Here is a 20,177-nt window from a genome sequence, read left to right on the forward strand (position 1 = left end):
CATTGTGTTTCTAAAAGGCAGATCCTCTTAACAGAGTAGATGGTTGAGTATAATAAGGAGGTGGTTCTACCAATGAAATTGTTTTGCTATTGTAAAAAATGTGTCATCGATCCGAATTATGCCAAGTAATAATAAACAGTGAGAAAGTCTTAATAATGTGTCATTTTGAGATAATGCAACCCCTCGGCATTAGACTAGGGTTTGAGTCGCTGGCAGGAGCCTTAGGGGAGAGCCTCGCTGAGGCTTTTTGCGCAGAAAAAAATTATGAAGGTAAATCATACTTTTCTGCTTGTCTCACAGGGAGATTAGGGAGATCACACATTTGAAGAGTTTGTAATTTAACAGGAACAGCCCGCATTTGCATCATTCACACAAGGGAGCCGGTGAGAGTGAAGAGGACAGAGCAGTGAGGGGAGGGGAGGGGGTGTGGGGGCAGCAGGGTCTTGTAGGTGAACGAGCTGCTCTCGTGACCGCAGAATGCTGGTGCTCGTGAGTTTGGGGAAAGGAAGGCAAATTGAATCATCCACTTGCTCTTTTAAATAGGAAAAATCTGATTATTGGTTCTTCGTCATTTTTATGCTGCTACGATTAACAGAATTAGATCAGAAGAAGATTACAGTGGAGGAAAAGGTATGTGATCCCGTCACTTCCCATGTTGATGAGGTCATGTGCTGAGAAGCGCCCACTGCTCGCCATGGGAGCGATATAATCCCTAAAGGGCACACCTAACACTGCGTAAATTAATTATTTGGGGAGTATGTTCTTGTCCCGGGCTGTCAGTTGAACCCTCTGCAAAGCTAAGCATCAACACAAACTCAGTAAACACCCTCTGCTGACACGGTGGAGAGATTGGGGGGAAGAGCAGCACCCCATTCATCTGGGCCAGCAGAGTGATGGCAGACTGTTCATGGGGTTCATGCTCATTTTTGGAGGGTGTGCAGTCATTCTGCGTTACTCCCAAACTTCATTTTAATAATGAAAAGTTTTGGGCCTCCCCTGGTGGTGCAGCGATTGAGCGCTGGGCTGCAAAGCTGCCCGCAGCTTCTGCAGCGCCGGTTCGATCCCTGGCTGCCGGCGAGGGTCCCACATGGTGTGCAGACCTCTCCTGCCATGCCCGCTGCTTCCCTTAGCATTGTGCTTCATCACTCTGCCTGTTCTGTACCCCGTTCTGGCTCTGGTGAATTCTCTCACCCTCCCGCGCTTCTGACTGTACCCAGTGCATGTATAAATAAATAAATCTAAAAAAATAATAATGAAAAGTATTAGAATGTCATTCTGACATCATCAGAAGGCACTCAAATCATTGCTCTAATAGTGATGTTTAAAAAAATGTGATCTTTATTTTTTTAAACATTTATTATGCATACAAGAACTGTGGTACAGGGCAGAGAGGTAAGGGTGAGAGATTTCACCAGAGACAGAGTGGGGAACAGAACAGGCAGATCGACTGAAATCCACTGCTGAGGGGAGCAGCCGGCGAGACAGGAGAGGTCTGCTGCACCATGTGGGTAGCTCCCTGGCCAGGGATCGAACTTGGGCTGCAGTGGCTGTGGACAGCTTCACAGGTTGCATCTTACCCCCTTGAGCTACCACGGAAGCCCCTAATGAGGTCTTTAAAATAATGATTAAGAGTGACAGACCTTTAAGGCTAGCCCCTGCCACCCTCCCACTACGATCCCAGGGACAGCTGCTTGCTCTTGCCCTAGTGACCTGAGACAGCTAAAATCTCCACTCATGAGGGGTTTCTTACATTGGATGTCAATTTGAGATGAGCCTGAAAGCAGGAATGAATGCAGAGGCAGACATTTCATTTTATACATGCCTTTCTGAAATCTTGATTAAAAACAGGTACAGTTGCTAGCCTGTTATTCTCACACAGGCATTTATTAGATTCCTCTTTCCCTTTAATGTTTTGTAAAAGGAATAAAATTTTAAACCCTGTATTAAATGAAGTGTGATAGACAAGGATAATGTCTTTAGCAGGGCGACCGAGACAAGGGAACAGAGAATAGTACGTTATGAGGAAAGGCCCGGGTCCTTGAATGGAGAAAGTTAAGCCAGAGGAAGAGGAGGTTTTGGTAGAATGAAATAATGGGAACAGATCTTGGCGAACAGCACGAGCCACAAAATTCTGCAGTACAGCTGCCCGGAATCCAGAACAATGAATTTTATTCCTTCTCATACTGAAAGTTGGAATATTTGCAAATTTACAGTGGATCATGGGCGCAGAGGTTTTTTGTTTTTACTTTTCCGTCATCAAACCAGGTAGTATAAAGAAGTAGGAGACCCAGGGACGATAGCTCAATATTTTACTTATTTTTATTTTTTTTTAATATTTTAAGGAATCGTTATTTAGGTTGTAGGAAAGTTCGAGTAGACCTGAAAAATTGAACTCACAGCTTTCTGAGCATCCTGAAAGACAAATGGCATGGTGAAAGGGATAGGAAAAAATTGTAATTAAAACTGGTTAGAGCAACACTGGCATGGCACAACCCCTTGGATGGCAGGCAGCTGCTGTGTGGTAACCCTTTGCTATTGTTAACTCAAGGGCATAGACAGGAAATGCGGTTGCCTGTCTAGACTATTTCCTTTAAGAAAAGCTAAGCTTTGTCTTCCTTCTAGAAATGAAACTTGTTTTCCTTTCATATTTCTAATACGAAAAGGTGGCTGCAGTAAATATATACGACCCTCCCCCGGAAGTGGTCGCTGTGCGAGACCATCTGACCCACGTGGTCAACAGCGTGATGCAGCCACAGAAGATCTTTGACAGGTAGGGACTCCTCAGCCACCTGCAGGGAGGAGCTCAGGATGGAAGCCCGTCATTTCCCCTGGTCCTTCTTTCCTTTCTCATCCTCTCTGAGGGAAGGAATCGGGTCTTTAGATAAATGGGCTGTGATAAATGGGCTGAAAGTTGGAATATTTGCAAATTTACAGTGGATCATGGGTCTCAGTCTTGCTGTATAATCCTCACCTGCCTGAGCATGGGGCTCCGTCCTCAGTGTTTTCCAAAGGGTGGTGATGAGTGCCCTCCACTCCCCTCTCTTGTCTGGCCTCTGAATTGGACAAAGGCTTTTAAGCCTGTGACACTGGACAGTGAAATAAAAAAAAAAAGGAGTCGGTCAGCTTCTCTGCTGCGGATGGAACCACAGTCCTCTGCCTCGTTAACCGAGCTGTGATGATTTCTACGCTTTGTAAATTTTTCCTTAGCGGGGAGTGCATGCTAGATACCCCTGCCGAAGAACATGTCCTGAATTCCGATTATTAGGGAGTCCCTAGAAGGACGCCCAGCGAGCCTAGGGGAAACCTGAAATAGTCTTTATCCTGATTGCTCTGAGCTGTGATCAACCCAGCAGGGAGGAGCCGCCCAGCCTGGTTGAACACATGAATAGAGTCTCTCACCTCCAGGTTCAAAGACAGATTTACCATGGTTTCTCCCTTTCTTTTTAAACAATCTGTTGCAGCAGATGGCCATTTATGCTATAAGTATAATGTAGAAATTCTATCAATACCCAAAGGCATTTTAAAAATACTTGTGAAATCTCTTGGTTATAAATGGCTTCTCCATGTGATATTTGCTCCTGTACTTCACAGGGTTGGTTCCCCACAGAAAGCAAAAACGTTTTATTTTGCATACAGGACATGATTTTTAGATGTAATTGCATAATACAGACATTGACAGTTTTATATATTTATGGTACCCCCTCTAGGTGAGATGAGTTATCATTGATTTGCATATACCTGGAAATGCACATTTGATTTAAAAGAAGGGCCTCTTGAGTCCTCATTGTATTTCTTTTCGAGTTTGAGATTGCTGGTTGCTTCCTGCTTTAGGGTGCATTGATATAAATATATTTATCAAAGAAATTTACAGAAGTATCTGGTGAACACATATTTCTTGAGCATTTCTCGCTGTCAGGCAGACAGAAGCAAATGGCCAAGCAGTCCCAGATGCTCCAGGTTGGAGCGGAGTTCATTATGAAAACCTCACAGAGGCAGGAGCAGGCCGCATTGCCCTCGCTACTCCTGGCCAGTACCCAGCGCTCTGGCGGCCCCTGAGGTCAGGCTCCTGGCTGGGAACCAACTTCTGGCCTTGGGACTTTTACGCTGCATTACTGAGATATCACTGTCCCCTCTCCTGGCATGATCGGTGTGAGGATAGAGTATTAACATGACACAGCAGAACCTGAACTCTGTCCCGGAGGTCATCAGTAGCTTCCTCACTCACTCTCTGGTCTGACAAGGTCTCCAGGTTTGTCTTCTGTAAGTTCTGTCTGAATTAGTCATTTCTCCAAAAGGCCCTGATTTGTGTCGGTGAGAAGTGGTATTCCCCAGTCATATGAGTGCTAGAGACAGTGATACTGGTGGTCATTGTTTCTAGGCCTTTTAGTGGACAGAGCTAAAGGTATATTTCTTTATTCCCTCCCTCTCTCCATCTACATTTATTCAGTCTGTTTATTTCTATCTAATCCAAGTCTAGACAGACTAATGTTTCTATCTGTAGATAGACGTGCTGGGTTCATATTGATAAAATTCTTTTTCAAGACCTCATTGAACTTTTCCTTAACTTTCTGTCTTTGCCTCAGTAGCTCTTTTTCTCACATAGCAAGGTTTCCAGGGATTTGAATATCCCATAATTACTCTTTTATCCCATATTACACCCTGGCAGCCTCCGGACACCAGTACTAATTCTGCTGCCAGCACGATTCCTGCCAACGTTCCCCATGCTCTCTCCATTCCCCACCCCCATTTTTTTTTGGTGGCAAAATATATCTAACATAAAATTTATTGTATTAATCACTTTCAAGTATGCAGTTCAGTGGCATTAATTATATTCATGATTGTGTGCAATAATCACTACCATCTATATCCAAAACTTCATCACCCCAAACAGAAACTCTGGCCCCACTAAGCAATAACTTCCCAGTGCCTCCGAGTCCCAGTCCCTGGTAACTGCTAATCTATTTTCTGTCTCTATGAATTTGTCTATGGTACATATTTCATATAAGTGTCAATCACCCGTTGTAAAGATAGTGTACTGTATTTTTATTGTCAGAACATACATCCATCACAAACTGTCCTTTGTCCTTTACTCTTAGTTCTATGGATAGTGGCATGTTTATTGCTCACTTCCAGCCCTTAGGTTGATGTCTCTCCAATCATTTGGGTTGTATGAAGCGTGTTCTCTAGAAATTTCCTTTACAAATGCAATGGGATCAGTGTCCATGGAATCTTCTTGCATGTTGATATTCTCTGCCCTTTCTTGTTGAAAGTCACTTTTACTAAGTATAAAATCTATGACTCACATCTTTTTCCATTTAATATATGAAAGATGCTACACTACTTTCTTTTGGTGTAAAACATTACTGTCAAAGAAAATGAGATAATTTAATTTTCTTTCCCTTAAAAATCACGTGCTCTTTTTCTAGCTGAATTTTTTTTTTTCCTTTTCTTTGAAGGCCAATGATTTTACTAGACTGGATCTTGGTATTACTTATTCTGGGTTAATATTCTTAGGTATACTGTGTTTCAATGGATGGTTTCATTTTCTTATTTAAAGAATGTTTTCTTGAATTGCAGGCTTTAATATTTGTTCTGTTTCTTTGTTTTGAGGTTTCTTCTTAAGGAAGATCTCCTTTATCTAGCACCAATAATTACCTTAATATCTTTTTTCTCTTTAATCATTTAAAAATTATATTTTGAGATAAATTTTAGATGGACATTCATTTGTAAGGAATGATATAAATTCCATATAATTTTCACCCAGTTTTTCCTAATGTCCACAGCTATCAATAGATAGTAGAATATGGCAATCAGGGAATTGGAATTGATCACAGGTGCAGGTTCACTCACCAACATCTACAGTCAAGATCCAGAAAGATTTTGTCACAAGGACCCCCGTGCTTCCATCGTAGATGAGTAGCTTTTTTCCTCCTTCTGACCTTCCTTAATCCCCGACAACCTTCAATCTGTTCCCTCTCTATCATGTCATTTCGAGAATGTTCTATAAACTGAATCATATACTGTATAACCTCCTGGAAGTTGCTTCTTCCTCCTTTCTCCTGCACAGATTCTAGCTCCAGAAAGCAGGTTTATCAACCAGTATCTTGCATACTCTAACCATGTTTTTCCTTTAAGGTGTTGTTGCTAATTATACAGGTATTTGGATTTTATCCTGTCGTCTGTGCTTCGAATATTGTTGTTGGTATACTATGATCATCTTGCTTCTGGAAAGTAGGACGGTCCTTCTAGCCAGGGTCTGCACAGAGCTAGTGTCTGGCCCCTGGACTGTGAGGGCGCCGATCCACCTGCACCCGGCCCCGCCCGTCGCTGACCGCGCTGTGTCCCCTGCAGCACCCTGCCCAGTCTGGACGCACCGTACCCCATGTTGATACTAGCTGGGCCGCAAGCCTGTGGGAAACGAGAACTCGCCCACCGCCTCTGCAGACAGTTTAACACATACTTCAGATATGGGTAAGTTTGTGTCTTGGCTGGCAGACCTGTGAAAAACTCATTATTGCCCATTCTGACTAATGATTTTATTTTTTTAATGTTTTAAATTTTTTTTCACATTTTATTTAAATTTTATTTTTTATATTCCCCATACAATTACAACCCCCGTATTTTGACCCCAATCCCACCTTTCCCCGCCCCCAACCCCCATAGAGTGTCTCTGGTTCATTGTTGTTTGTTGATTTTGATATTTTCTTTCTTATGGTTATTCATTTTCCTGGTCCCTTATTTAGGTTTTCTAGATTCCTGCTATGAGTGAGACCATCGGTATTTTTCTTTTTCTTTCTGGCTTATTTCGCTGAGCATGATCCCTTCTAGCACCATCCATGTTGCTGCAAATTGCATGTGTTTATCTTTTTTGAATGCTGAGTAATATTCCATGGTGTATATGGACCACATTTTCTTGATCCAGTCATCTATTTTTGGGCATTTGGGCTGTTTCCAAAGCTTAGCTATTGTAAACAGTGCTGCTATAAACATAGGGGTGCAGGTGTTCTTTGGAATTGATGTTTCTGTGTCCTTTGGGTAAATACCTAGGAGTGGAATTGCTGGATCATATGGAAGCTCTATGTTTAGTAGGTCCAAAATCTCCACACAGCTCTCCATAGTGGTTGGACCAGTTTGCACTCCCCCCAGCAGTGCAGGAGAGTTCCTTTTTCTCCACAACCTCGCCAACATTTGTTGTTGCTAGTTTTTTTTTTTTATATGTGCCATTCTCACTGGTGTCAGATGGTATCTCATGGTAGTTTTGATCTGCATTTCCCTGATTGCAAGTGATATTGAACATTTTTTCATATGCCTGGTGGCCATTTGTATTTCCTCTTGGAGAAGTTTCTTTTTAGCTCTTCTGCCCATTTTTTGACCGGATTATTTTCTTTGTTTTTGTTGAGTCTCATCAGCTCTTTATAGATTTTTGTGATCAGTCCTTTATCATTTAGTGTTGTGTGCAAAAATGTGCTCCCATCTGACTAATGATTTAAAAAAAATGCAAAGGTGTGCATGGAAGGCTTATCTTTGCGGGCATTTATTATCGGTTGAGATATAATACATGTTACATTGATTATAACATATAGATTATATAGTATAGAAATATAATATGTTATATATTCTATCTCAACCCATAATAAATTAGTTTTTTATAACTGTAGTGCTCGAAACGTTTAAGCTAACTCATGCGTCCAAGGTTTTGAAAGTATTTGTGCTTTTATAGCAATCCCAGGGGTGCTTGATGGGGCTCCTCCCGCATCCAATGGTGCCCGTAATTACGATGCTGTGGTGAAAGAGGGATGGGCCTGCGCACATGCATATGGTGGTGCGGGCAGGCAGGTGTGCGCGCATGCATGGTGGGGACGTGCAGGTTTGCTGTGGTCTGGGGGGGCCGCCATGGCCTCTCCCCGAAAGTCCCTCCAGCTGCTTTATCTGAGGTAGGAGAGAGAAACGGAAGCCGAGTTTTTCCTTTCCTTTCCCTCAGGTTAGCATTCGTTACACCTCACAATTTTCAGGAACATGTAACCATGGGATTCCAGTTAAAATAGAGCAAAATAGCCAAAACGCTAAAACCAGCCCAAAACCCAGTCTCCAGAGAGTTATAGGCCTGTGAGCATGATCACTGCGGCCTTTCCAACTGGCCTCCTCTTTTATTTTTTCACATATAGCAATGAAATTATTTTCAGATTAGTGTTCCTTAGCGAGCTAAGAACAGTAAGAACAATAAATGCAAAAAGTTTTCTAATGCTGTGAAATAGAAAAGTCCTTCCCCGGCCTACACGTGTTCAAAACAATGTAAGTACTATTTTTAACAGGCCCATTTGTTTAGATCTCTGAATTTACACCCCTCATTTGAACAACCCCAGGACATATATACTAGAGAGTAATTTAGTCATTAATATAGTTTAAACCCTGAAGCTACAAAAATAAATTAAAACTCAATCTTACAATAAGTATAGAGTGCCATTATGCTCATATCGGGGTACCCAGCCTTTTCTAAAAGATCAAGTGGCGGGGCAAAGGCCATCCAGAGTGTGCAACCTCACTATTGTGCTGACATGTAAACTTGAACCCTTTAACAAACCAAAACGAGGTGGACCGAGGCTCTATCTGATTAGAATTCCTCTCATGTCTGGGATACCAATTTTGTTGCAAAAGGTTGGTAGTCTGGTGCTTCCTATTTGTGATGGGGACACTGGACTGATGTGGTGTGTGGGCAGGGGTGGATGTGTTACCTTGAGGGGTTGATTCACCCAGTATCAAGACTCTGATCCAGTTGGCCTTGACATTCTTAGCTGGATAGGCTCGATTATTCATTTTCAATAAACCCTGCATTTTTCCCTATTAGAATGCTTATCCACCAAGCTTGTGATTTTTCACATTGTTTGTATTCTTTGCTCATCTATGAGGGTAGGGAGCAATGTCAACTTGGCTCGCCATTAAGTTCTCAGTGCTTAGTACATGGTCAAGGGCTTAATATGCATCTGATAAATATTAAATGGAGAACTAACTGGTCAAGTGAGTGAACAGATGAATGAATTAATGGTGTCCTATGCTACATGTAGTGAGAAATTTTTATAACATTGGTGATTTTCCCCAACCTCCAATGATGGGTTTATGGAGAGTTGAAAGGATAAATTCATCCTGTATTCATTCATTAGTCCAGTAAATATTCATTGAGTCCTCCCCATGTGCTAGGCTCTGAATATGAAGTGGGAACAAGGTTGGTGAGGTCCTGTGTTGATGAAATTTGTAATCTAGTGGGGTAACTCAGACCTTAAGTAGAGTTGTTCACCATTTGTGTGGAAGCACAAGATGGTCAAGCAAAATCCTAACATGCTTCTGTGTTGTTACTACTGTTCCTGCTATTTATTGTTATGGTGATTGGAAGGATGTTCTTAACTGCCCCACTCACCTCCTTCCCTCACAGGCCCACAAATGGGCATCTTCTTGGGGGCAGAAATCAGAGATGTTCAATAGCATATTACCCTAAGAATCCCATAGAGGCATGGATATTAGATAATTTCATCCATTGAGAAAGTAAGGTAGTACTGTTACTACTCTATGCAGCAATTTTTTAAAAAATAATTTATTGAGAAACATTGGTTTACATTGTTGTTTGTATTTTGGAAGTCTAGGATTGCCCCCTTCCTAAGATGTTACCATAGCACTCCCATCACCAAAACATGCACGGTCCACCACCATAGTCCAGCTATGCTACAATTTTCTAGCTCAAACAAATGATAAAACCAAAGCACAACCTCAGGGGCAAGTCACTGTTCTTGCTTAGCTTTTATTCTTTATCTAACATAAACATTATTGATTTTTTTAATTAAACAAGAAGCATGCATACCGTCTCATGGTGAGACAGATAAGCATTTATAAAGGTTCTTAGTCTGCCATTCACTTGAATCTTTTCTCTCTCCTGTTTATTTCATTTTCTCCTGGCATTTTGCCTGCCTTTTCAGATTGCATTGACCAAAACTAAGATATTTGGCAAAATTTTCTCATGCTAAGATGCAGATCCAGATAAGTAAATATCAAAAGCCCAACTTAGTGGTAGAACATATATTGGTATAATGGAAATTTTGCTCTTGTTTTAGGTTTCTACTTGGTTTCAGAAGTAGGTTCATTGTTCTTTTTTCACCTGTATTAATTATTAGTGACCTGGTGATACGCATGTCTTGTCTTCATGTCCGATTAATTTCCAGACTTAGTGTTGCAACATCAATAGTAGCTTCCTGAAGAGTGCTGGGTAATGAGGGAAGCAGGACACACTGCCACCGAGCCTGTTCATCCTCAAGAGCCGAGGCCATGAGTGCGGTCAGAATAGTCACAAAAGAACTTACTTCTTCCTCAGGTGGCTCTTTTAGAGCCATCTCTATTTTCAGAATCTGTTCCATGACACTGACTACTAGATCTATTTTACTTTCAGTACTATAGTACAATAAAGTAAAAGACCATCACTGTTTAGCTAAATGAGATGGTATGAGCTCCAGCTACTTAAGTAAGTGCAGCCTAATCTGTTTGTTTATAGAGATGTGACAAACTGGAATTATTCTTTAGGCCCTCCGTCAATGCTTATTGAGCATCTGTGTGTCATGAGTCTGTGATAAAACCATAAAACAAATAGACGTGGGCCTTCCCTTCTGGAAGCTTACAGCAGCCCAGTATGAAAATCAGATAGTAAGTGGTCTCTAACAGGATAGTTTAATGGGTGCTACGATGACAGGAAGGAAGAACCTCTGTGACAGAAGCAAAAGACAGGTGGGATGTGGGACTTACAGAGGTGTGCATTCCAGAAGGAACAAGTTCATTTGATTGACTGAACATGTACTGTGACTAAGCATGAAGTATAGATGGAGGTGGCAGAAGATAAGACCAGAAAGATAAATGCATAAAGGGGCTAAGCGGGGGTGGGGGGAGGAGCATCATGATTATTGCTGCATTTTAGATGCAAAATCTGTCAGCAGTTTAAGAGAGGGCTTGGGGTGGGGGGGGCGGGGGGAAGGCTCGAGATAAAGAGACTGGTAAGGATATAATTACAGGAGAGATGGTATGAGTTGGAAAGTAGTATGTAGTTAATGGAAGGTGGACAGAATAGTGGTTTCCTGGAATTAGATACTCAGACACAGTGTTATTAGAACCTTCTGTGTTCGTGATCTCTTAAATTGACAGCCACTGATTTGAAACATATTTGCGTTGAGCATTAGAGCCAATTTAATTTGCCTACCGAACATCCTAGGAAAACCTGGGCTTTTGTGGATACCCATGAAAAGAGTTCACTTACCTGCAATATGACGTGCTATATTTGATGTGTTCACAGCCAAGCCTCTACCTAAATGTTTGCAGTAACAAGAAGTTCATTACTTCCTGAGGCAGTCTGGTCCAGAATTGAGATGCTTTTGAATCACATTGAAGAAAATTCTTCATTCACCTGCTAACTTCTTAGATATGTTTTGTTTCTATTATGCTTCCCTGGGTAATTTACCATTACCTTCTTAGGCCTGGTCTTCCAGATTCCTTTCCCTCCCAATCATCTCCTCCTTTTCATGCACTTGGTTTGTCAGGATGTCAGCTGGCCCATGAGTTGGCCTTTGGACTGTCCAATCTCACCCTTCGACTTTTAAGACCCATACTGTAGTCTAGAGTTAACCTCTAACTCAATTCTGGCTCTTTCATGAAACTGACAGCATATGGCTCCCATTACAAGCCATAATTTAACTAATTTGCCATGTTTTAACTAGTGAATTAATTGGTAAATAATAAACCCACAGAAATGTAAATTATCATTGAATTTTATATTTAGACAGGGGAGAGGAAGGATATTGAAAGTGATGGCCCAAGAAAATGTCCTTGTCTGAAATCTGGCATCTTTTTTTTCCCCTAAGTAAATTTAGTGAAACGTTGCTTTGGATCTGAAGTATTTCCTTTTAAAAATGTTCGTATTTGGGTGGCACACTACACAGCGAATGTTTCCATATGTGAAAATTGGATGACAGATTCAAAACACTGCAGGTTGTCTTAGGTCTTTCTTGCTAGAAGGTTCTGCAGGGTCTGTCATCAGCAGTCTCCACGTCAGTGAAGCCATCTCTTTATCCCCCTAGAAGCTTTGAAGTGCTTCTTTGCTTTGTCTTTTCGGGAAATTCGGGGGGGGGGGGCAAAGCCCTATCGCACATTTCTTTTGTTGAGAAATGCAAATTCATTGCACTGTGTACAGGCTTAGCTAAGGGGATGCCAAGTCACGGCTTAATCTTTCCTGACTGTCAGGGGCTCCAGTAAACAGAGGGTCTCAGGTCTCTGCCAAGGTGTGTGAAGATATGCCAGTGTGTTCAACAACTAAACAAATGTCACGGTGTTTTGACAGCTTCCTCTTAAGAACTCATTCTCTTTCCTAAGTATGCAATTCGGATGTAATGTTAAGACTTCAAAATTTACCTGTACAGTTGCTCCTTGTTTATAATGGAAGAAGGGCAGTGGTATGAATTATAAACATTTCTTTGACTTTGTAGTTGGGGAGACTTTCAAGGTTGCGATGTTACGCTCTTAGTGTGATATGAAAAAGAATCGACTTTGGAATCATCCTGGTGTTGCTTAATTGTTGTGCCTTAGCTTCATCATCTGTAAAATAAAAACAGTAACACCTACCCAAAGCTTCTTGTGTTAGGAATAAAGTAACCTGTCAAGCATTTCCCTGTGCTCATCCCCCATCTTAAAAGCCATAGGATAATCTAAAAATCAATTTGCCTTCCCAGAAGGCAAAAAATGTGGGAAATAGGAGTAATAAATAGGCCACACTTCCTACTGTGTTATCATGTGGTGTCATGTAGCAGCACAAAAGCTGGTAAGTTGCAATGAGTAAAAACTTGGTGTCAACAAGCCAACGTTTGTATAATCCCCAGAGCATAGAACTGAATAGTCTAGTCCTTCAGAACAGTAGTGCTTTTCCCACTCCACAAGTATGTGCTACTTGTGATTTATGATTCTTGGCTCAGCTCAGTCCTTCCCAGTGCACTTTCCACTGAACCCGTTGTCTTGGATTCCATCTTAACACAGAGGTGAGCTTACCTGTTGTATGTTCCCAGGGCCTGTCACACCACGAGACCGCCTTACTTTGGAGAAGGGGATCGTGTCGATTATCATTTTATCTCTCAAGAAGTTTTTGATGAAATGCTAAACATGGTAAGAAGATGCTCCTTCACTCCTGTCGTACAAGAAATACATGTTCTCTGGTGGCGAGAGTAGGAAAGGGTATTAAGAAACAGAGCAATTAAATTTTGTTAGGAGAGATGTGTTCTTATTGGAGATGGATTTTCTTAAACCACTAAACTGCATCTTTCAAATATGGCTTTATTTTAGGATCTTGGCGAAAATATTGCACAATTTCCAATAAAACAGTAAGTAGATGGCTTAAGAAAATAGGGGTGCAAACATCATGAGAAGTTCCTGTGACCGGTGTTTGTCGGGTGCTGCTGTTATGATTTGATGCTCAAGGAGCTGGGACTGCACACTCCCAGGTTGGGGTGTCCTAGCCAGGCCCCACTCCTGTTTGCTGTCTCTAGTGCTTCCTAGTTGCTGTGACCCTAAACACCATTTCCTCATGCTGTGTGCATCCCATTAGCTTATCCTAGTTACAAGTACAGCCTTGACCTTCCACCCCTGTTTGAGAAGCCCATGGTCTGTGGGGCTGGGCATTTTAATGCAGATGGAACGCCTACCTAGCTGTTTGTTATTTGGGAGAAAATTCCTAGTTGCTTTGAGGTTTGGCTCTTTAATAGGGGACGGTCATTACCCTTATTAGTCTGTTTTGTAGGCGCTCCAAACAGTCTAGTTCAATGTGATTTTTTTGTTCCTGAAACACTGATAAATCTACTGTTTGGGGTTAATTCATAGCACTCTTATCTCTGAGTTCATTTTCTTAAAATGTATTTGTTCTTTCTGGAGCTTCCCCCACAACAGGAATGCTCCCCTCCCCTGTGCATTTAGTCTACTGTCAGCACTTCTCCAGTGCCAGGTTAGCTCTCCTGAAAGAACACCTCCTATCTTCCTCGCTGCCTGTGAGCCAGTAGGCCTTTTGTAGATCTTTTCACCATTGGCCTTATTTTTGTTTATATCCTCGTCCCTTCTACTACCAAACAAAACCTACACTACACCCCAGTGTCTTTTTTTCTGGGGCCACATTAATGAGCAGCCTGTGTTTCTGCTTTTAAAAGATCATCCCTCCAACCAGGGATGTTCTGATAGGTAAAGCTCCTCTCCCCTCTAGCCCTTTCTCCCGCCCCCCCCCCCTTCACTACCCCACCCTCAAATAGCAGACTGGCGTAGAGCCCAATACCCGTGCTGTGAACCATGGAGGTACCTGCTCTGTGGTATTTTCAGTCTAATTCTGAATAGCACTTTGCGTTCACAGAAAAACCGTAGCGAGAAAGTTCTAGAATCCCTGGGCTGTTTTCCCTCTGGCCTTGTCAGAAGAACCTTGGAACCACTTGACAACCTTCTCTCCTCGGCCTTTATTTTAGTAGTTCAGTTCATGTGCCAAGACTATCCTGGACCTTCTATTTCTAACCTCTATCTGAATAGAGATTTGAGGGGTCATCTTGAGATTAGCAAGAAGCATTCTCTTAGGACTCTTGGAGTTGAAAGATAACTCGTCCGCAGACTAACATTAATTTCTCTCGTTAGAGGCTGAGGCACTTCTTTTGCTTGGTTCAGCGCATCTGTTCTCAGTAGTGCATATGCTCCCAGCGCGCCATACCTTCTCCTGTCTGGTTCAACGCCTAATCTCGGAAATCACTGCACTCCATCGTATATTTAGTCTGAAACTCTTCCTTGCTCTACGGAAACCCACGTGTGTTGGAGAAGTCCTCGTTTTCACCCCTTCTGCTAACACAGATGATTTCAATATAATGTCATTTCCTGCACTGGAATTTTGCCTCTGCCTTCTTTCCCTTGAAATGAGCTTGAGACTGTTTCATGAGAGAGACAGACAGATGACACCTCGTGACACATCGTCAGCTTCACCAGTCACGCCCATCCAGAGGGCCTGCCCCCTCTCACTGACAGAGAACCCTGGCCTGCCCCCCACACACACCTGCTGTGCACAGCTACACCGACCCACTCTGACCAGGACACCCACACACTTTCCCCTCCTCCAGGTTTAGTTTTATTATCCTGAAACCTACCACTAGCCTAGGTTTTAGGATCGCCCTCTAATTCATGGCCTTCAGGCTCAGCTCGGCACAAATCTTCCCCACATGCCCACAGACATGCAAGCCTTTTCGTAGGGTGTATACACAGTCTCCTGTAGAAAACTCTCTCTTGTGTTGACAAGATCACCGACCTGGAAGTTTCTGGCATGGGATTATTCCTATTTAAGAAATTGGTAGAGAGGAAGAAATGAAAGTTAGGGAAGCACTTCATCTCAATTCTTAAAAAAACATTTAACAGGATTTTTTATATGGTACGGGGCTAGATTCTCCCAGCTCTCTGTCCTTCTGGCTAATATTTTTGGGGTGCACAGAGAAGGCCCTTATGCACAGAGGTAAACAGATCCACAGCATATATCTGAAGAGTGGTTGACTTGGAAGACAGGCTGAGTCATAGCAAATGAGTTGAATTATGGGGTGAGGGGATTTTCCTTAACATCCACAGCAGACACGTTCCCCAGAATCTACCCACCACTCCACAAAAGTCACCCTATGTCTCTTGGTCTTCTAGTACCACCCCTGACAGATAACCCATCCCCCATCCACACAGATGTCAGCACATCTGGGGGACAGTGGCACGGGGGACATAAAAGACTCCTCCCCACTACTGCTCTTAGTAATGCTGCTACCTCTTGATGCGATTCATGGGGCCTCAGAGGGTTACACTTCCAAGGTTCATTTCAAAGTCCCATGAATAGGGAGTCCATTCTCAAGGTCATCTACATTTTTCTTCTGTCTTTTCTATTGTCATTGGCCTCCCACTCTAGACTATTCCTGGTGGTTTCATAAATATAATGGTGTCAAGGAAAAAGTCACTATTTTGAGAGTGATGCTTTTACTTTCATTTCTTGCAAGGGAGCGCAGCTTTCGGAAGACCTAGACTTCCAGAATATGGAGAGAAGGCAGTGTTTAGACTTCAGGTGACGCTAGGGCATGCACAATTCTGTTGAATAACATCTGAGGACATTTCAGTAATGAGCTCTGTTTATAAGGAAGAAGAGGATGCATCCGTTTTGTCATAGCTTATCTCAGGATGCAAAGGTTTTAGAATATCCCTATAATTCATGGCCTTCAGGCTTATCTAGAAAGGCAAGACTTTTGAGAATGGAAGCTTTTTCTGGGCTATCTGGCATGTTGGCATAACAGAAATGGTTGAGGCAAAGGGCAAACTATTAGCCTGGCTCTCTCTCTCGCTCAGTAATGAAGGTTTATGGTGCTGTTTTGGCAGAGAGTAGCACGCAAAGTGATCTGTTCTATCACAAGCTTCAGTGCCTTCAGCAGTTTCCTCCCCCCAAAAAAAAAACTGGGGGAGGGGGTCAGCCTGGGATGCTGAATATATTTCTATAGCACAATGTGATACTAAGTTTCGTAAACCTATTGTCACCCTCATCTAATTGCTAGTATTTGGGCTTTATGCAATCCTATAATGTAAGGCAGACAACAATTTTACATTAAATTCCATGATGGCAGCTGTTCTAGGACACTTTGTAATTCTTTGATTTCAGGGGAAATTCATCCTCACATTTAATTACGGCAACCACAATTACGGACTCAATAGAGACACGGTAGAAGGTATTGCAAGAGATGGGCTGGCGAGCTGTATCCATATGGAAATAGAGGTACGTGCTTTTCACTCAGTCAACCAGTTTTAAGTGTGTGTGTGTATTGGGGTGAGGGAGGGGACTATAGTGTGCAGGCAGCACGTCGCTGGGTACAGGAGGAACGCCATGTACCGTGAGGTTCAAGTGCATCATTGGAATGTGGGAAGCAGGACTCATGAAGACCTGAATGACAGGAATTAGAGTACAAGAAAGCACACATATCCTTCGAGTAAAACTGCCACTCAGGATTTACGTCCTCACCACTCCCTCCCTGCACTATCCCTTTTGTTACAGACCATGGTCTCCATTTATATAAAGTGCTAACAGATAAAGCCTGCTGCTGACGGGGTGGGGCTCTCCACACAGCTCCCTGCAGTTGACCTTGTTTGTCCCTCTCCGCAGACTGTGCTGTCACTTGACTCTGCCGGCTCCCTGGGCAGCATTCCTTACACTTTTTAGCCATTTAGACTCGTAGATTTCAGGGGACTTCTCTCTCTGTCTCAACATCCCGTCTTTCCCCTGGGATCTTCTCTAACAGACTCTTCTCCAAAATGAAGAGAGGGTAACGGCATGACTAGTTCATTCATTTGTTTCAAAAATAGATAGCTTTATGAAATATTTGCAGTCTTTAGACAGTTCATTTTTTTCAAGTCATCTTCTGGGAGATGGCAAAAGACACATTTAGAAATTAAAATTTTCATGAACACTGTCATCATCAGAAAAGTTAAAATAGAAATGATTCCATTAGACCAAACCTAAAGGACAAAGCTCAGGCGGGTCCTTTACTATGGACTCCAAATCTTAGAAATGTTACTCAGTGACGGTGCAGGGAGGAGGCTGCGATTCCTTTTTGATGCCTTGGATTGGCAGCGGCGTTGCTAGTTCATGGACACCTGTGATGTTTCGTCCATGTTTCTTCCCTTCAAAATTCTACAATTTTCATCTTTCTGCAATTTACTGCACCTTTAAGAAGGTTTCTTTGTTTCTATACTAACAAGGCGTTTTGTTTTGATTATCTGCCAAAATGTCTTCCTTGGACAAGGCAGAGTCAGGCGCCTGCAGCTGGACAGAGCACAGGAGCCCGAGCTGCCTCTCCCCGCTCCTCGGGGCTAAAGCTGGCCTCTGCCCCGCTGCTTTCCTCGTCCTCATTTCCAGGAGGTTGCGTGTGGAACCCGGGCCTTCTCTCCTGCATTGTCCTCGGCGTGGGCATTTCCCCCAACTGCTCTTGTCAGTCATTCTCCCAGAAACTGTTTGAAAAGAGTATCTTTTTCTTCCCCCGGAAGTTTTTAAAACTTTTGAACACTGAGTTAAAGTACTGAGAACAGGGTAGAGGCGGGAGGGTCTTCAGAGTCCACTTAGCACAACCCTTGTGTTTCCCGGATGAGGGAACCAGTACTGAGGGAACCTGCAGGGTTTGCATGGAGTGGTCTCCAAAGCCACAGTCACCACCCAGCTCTGCAGCTCTGCTTCCCCCTGCCTGTCACTGCTTCATGCTGTGAGCTCCAGGGGAAGGTGAACTGGCCACTCCCCTGCTCTGGGAAGAGGCTGTGAGACCGAGTAGAAGCGAGCCAGGTCTCCATGAGAGGGCACTGAGGAGGAGCCTCTTCTGTCTGGTAAGGCCTGTCTCTGGTGCTGCTTGGTTACCTTTTGAAATGTAGAACTGCAATTACTTTCCAGTAACAAAGGTGCAATGCCACTGTGAAATGTACCTATCTGTAGCTAGCAATTTTCTTTTTTAGCATATTCATTAGCACGGTGAGCTAGAGGAGAACCAGTTAGAATGAATTGTTCCACTGACAATTTAATATTTGATGAACAGAGAGAAATAATCCAACTTTGAGATTTTTATAGGAAAATAGCTAATTATACAGATAAAAAACCTCTGCAACCCAATATACCTACATTGTCAGATGTCTCTGGGATGATTTCTGAATTTCTTTTATCTATTTCTGATTTATTATCTTTTCTTTAAATGCATAGGGTGTAAGAAGTTTGAAATACTCCTACTTTGAGCCTCGGTATATCATGGTGGTACCCATGAATAAGAAAAAATATGAGGGATACTTGCGGAGAAAAGGATTATTCAGTCGTGTAGAGATCGAATTTGCGGTCTCCAGAGTGGACCTATATATCAAAATTAATCAGACATTCCCAGGCTTTTTTGATGCAGTAATCAATGCAGGTCAGTGACTTCGAATTTCATTTTTGAAATGTAAGGCCACTGGGGAGAAAATCCACTGCCTGGTGCGCACCTGCTTCCTGCTGGCAGAGTGCAGTTTCTCATGATTGTACGACTGACGTCCTGAGGCTGCATTGCCCTCGGTTCCCTCAGGCTGCGCGTAGGTCCTACCCATGCAGCTTCTTCGCTTTTGAGTCAATACCCACACATCAAATCCTCTTGAGCTTCAAGTCTCTGCCTTCTTCTTCCACTACAAGAGGATTCTCCTTTTGTGGGGCTCTCTGTGATGAAAGTTGACTCCCCTGGAGAACCTCCCTTCTGATCAGCCCAAACTCGAGCTGACAAGCAACCTTAATTACATCTGGAAAAACCCCTTTGCCTTATCACATAATCACAGGAGTCATATCACATTCTTGGGTTCTGCACCCCGCCTCCCATTCATAAAATTAAATGTAGCCAAAACCATCCCACCAGCAGTCACACATGGACCGTTCTGGTATGATTCTGCTGCCTTAAGGCATACTCTTGCATTTGCTGCAGATGACCTGGATGTCGCCTACCAACATCTGAGTCAGCTCGTGAGAGAATACCTGGGGTTGTCTGAGGAAACAGCCAACACATTGGCTCCCACTACAGGTACTTTCTTATTCCTTTTGTGCCACAATTTTCCCCTATGGAATGGAAAGCTAATCTGCAAGTTATTTGGGTGGATACTCCTCAACAGGGTAGAATCTGCTTCTAGCCCTGGAGTCCCTACGCTTCCTCTGGGGCATGGTCCCCACAAACGAGCTGTCCAAGTCAGTCTTCTAGACCTGTCCCTCTGCTTTTCTCAGTAACCAGAACTCATGCCCCTTGGGGACATGCTGAGCGGTGCCTTGGAGTTCACGGTAGGAAGGGTCAGCCCCGTGGTTCAGAAGTCAGACTTCCAGAAGCCTGGCTCCCTTACAGATTCAAAGTAGTATTCTGCCCAGCAGGTCTGTATTTTGTGTTGCTTCTGTCCAAGACACTCCTGTCCCCTTTTCTTTGCATTGCCCCAGACCTCAAAATGCTGTACCACACAGTACAGTAGAGGAGCTCCGCTCAGAGGGCATGAGCCTGGTCCTGGTCCTGCTGCTCCCTCGGGCAGGCTGCTCAGGTGTCAAGGATAGAATTACTATATGTGACCCAGCAGCCTCACTTCTGGGTGTCCACCCA

The 20,177-nt window shown here is 43.1% G+C and overlaps 1 protein-coding gene across 1 annotated transcript in view; it reads left to right on the plus strand.

Moving 5' to 3' along the window:
* LRGUK (leucine rich repeats and guanylate kinase domain containing) overlaps positions 1–20,177 on the plus strand; it is a gene marked incomplete at both ends in the record, with an annotated part of 92,964 nt that overhangs the window by 35,777 nt on the left and 37,010 nt on the right. The window contains 7 exons of the mRNA XM_084230647.1: positions 544–630; positions 2,664–2,770; positions 6,352–6,471; positions 13,083–13,179; positions 16,709–16,822; positions 18,785–18,986; positions 19,524–19,619. Of these exons, the coding sequence (XP_084086773.1) occupies positions 544–630; positions 2,664–2,770; positions 6,352–6,471; positions 13,083–13,179; positions 16,709–16,822; positions 18,785–18,986; positions 19,524–19,619 (823 nt within the window). The remainder of the gene's footprint in view (positions 1–543; positions 631–2,663; positions 2,771–6,351; positions 6,472–13,082; positions 13,180–16,708; positions 16,823–18,784; positions 18,987–19,523; positions 19,620–20,177) is intronic.

Source organism: Talpa europaea (genome assembly GCF_964194135.1).
Source record: "Talpa europaea genome assembly, chromosome: 3".
NCBI lineage: Eukaryota > Metazoa > Chordata > Mammalia > Eulipotyphla > Talpidae > Talpa > Talpa europaea.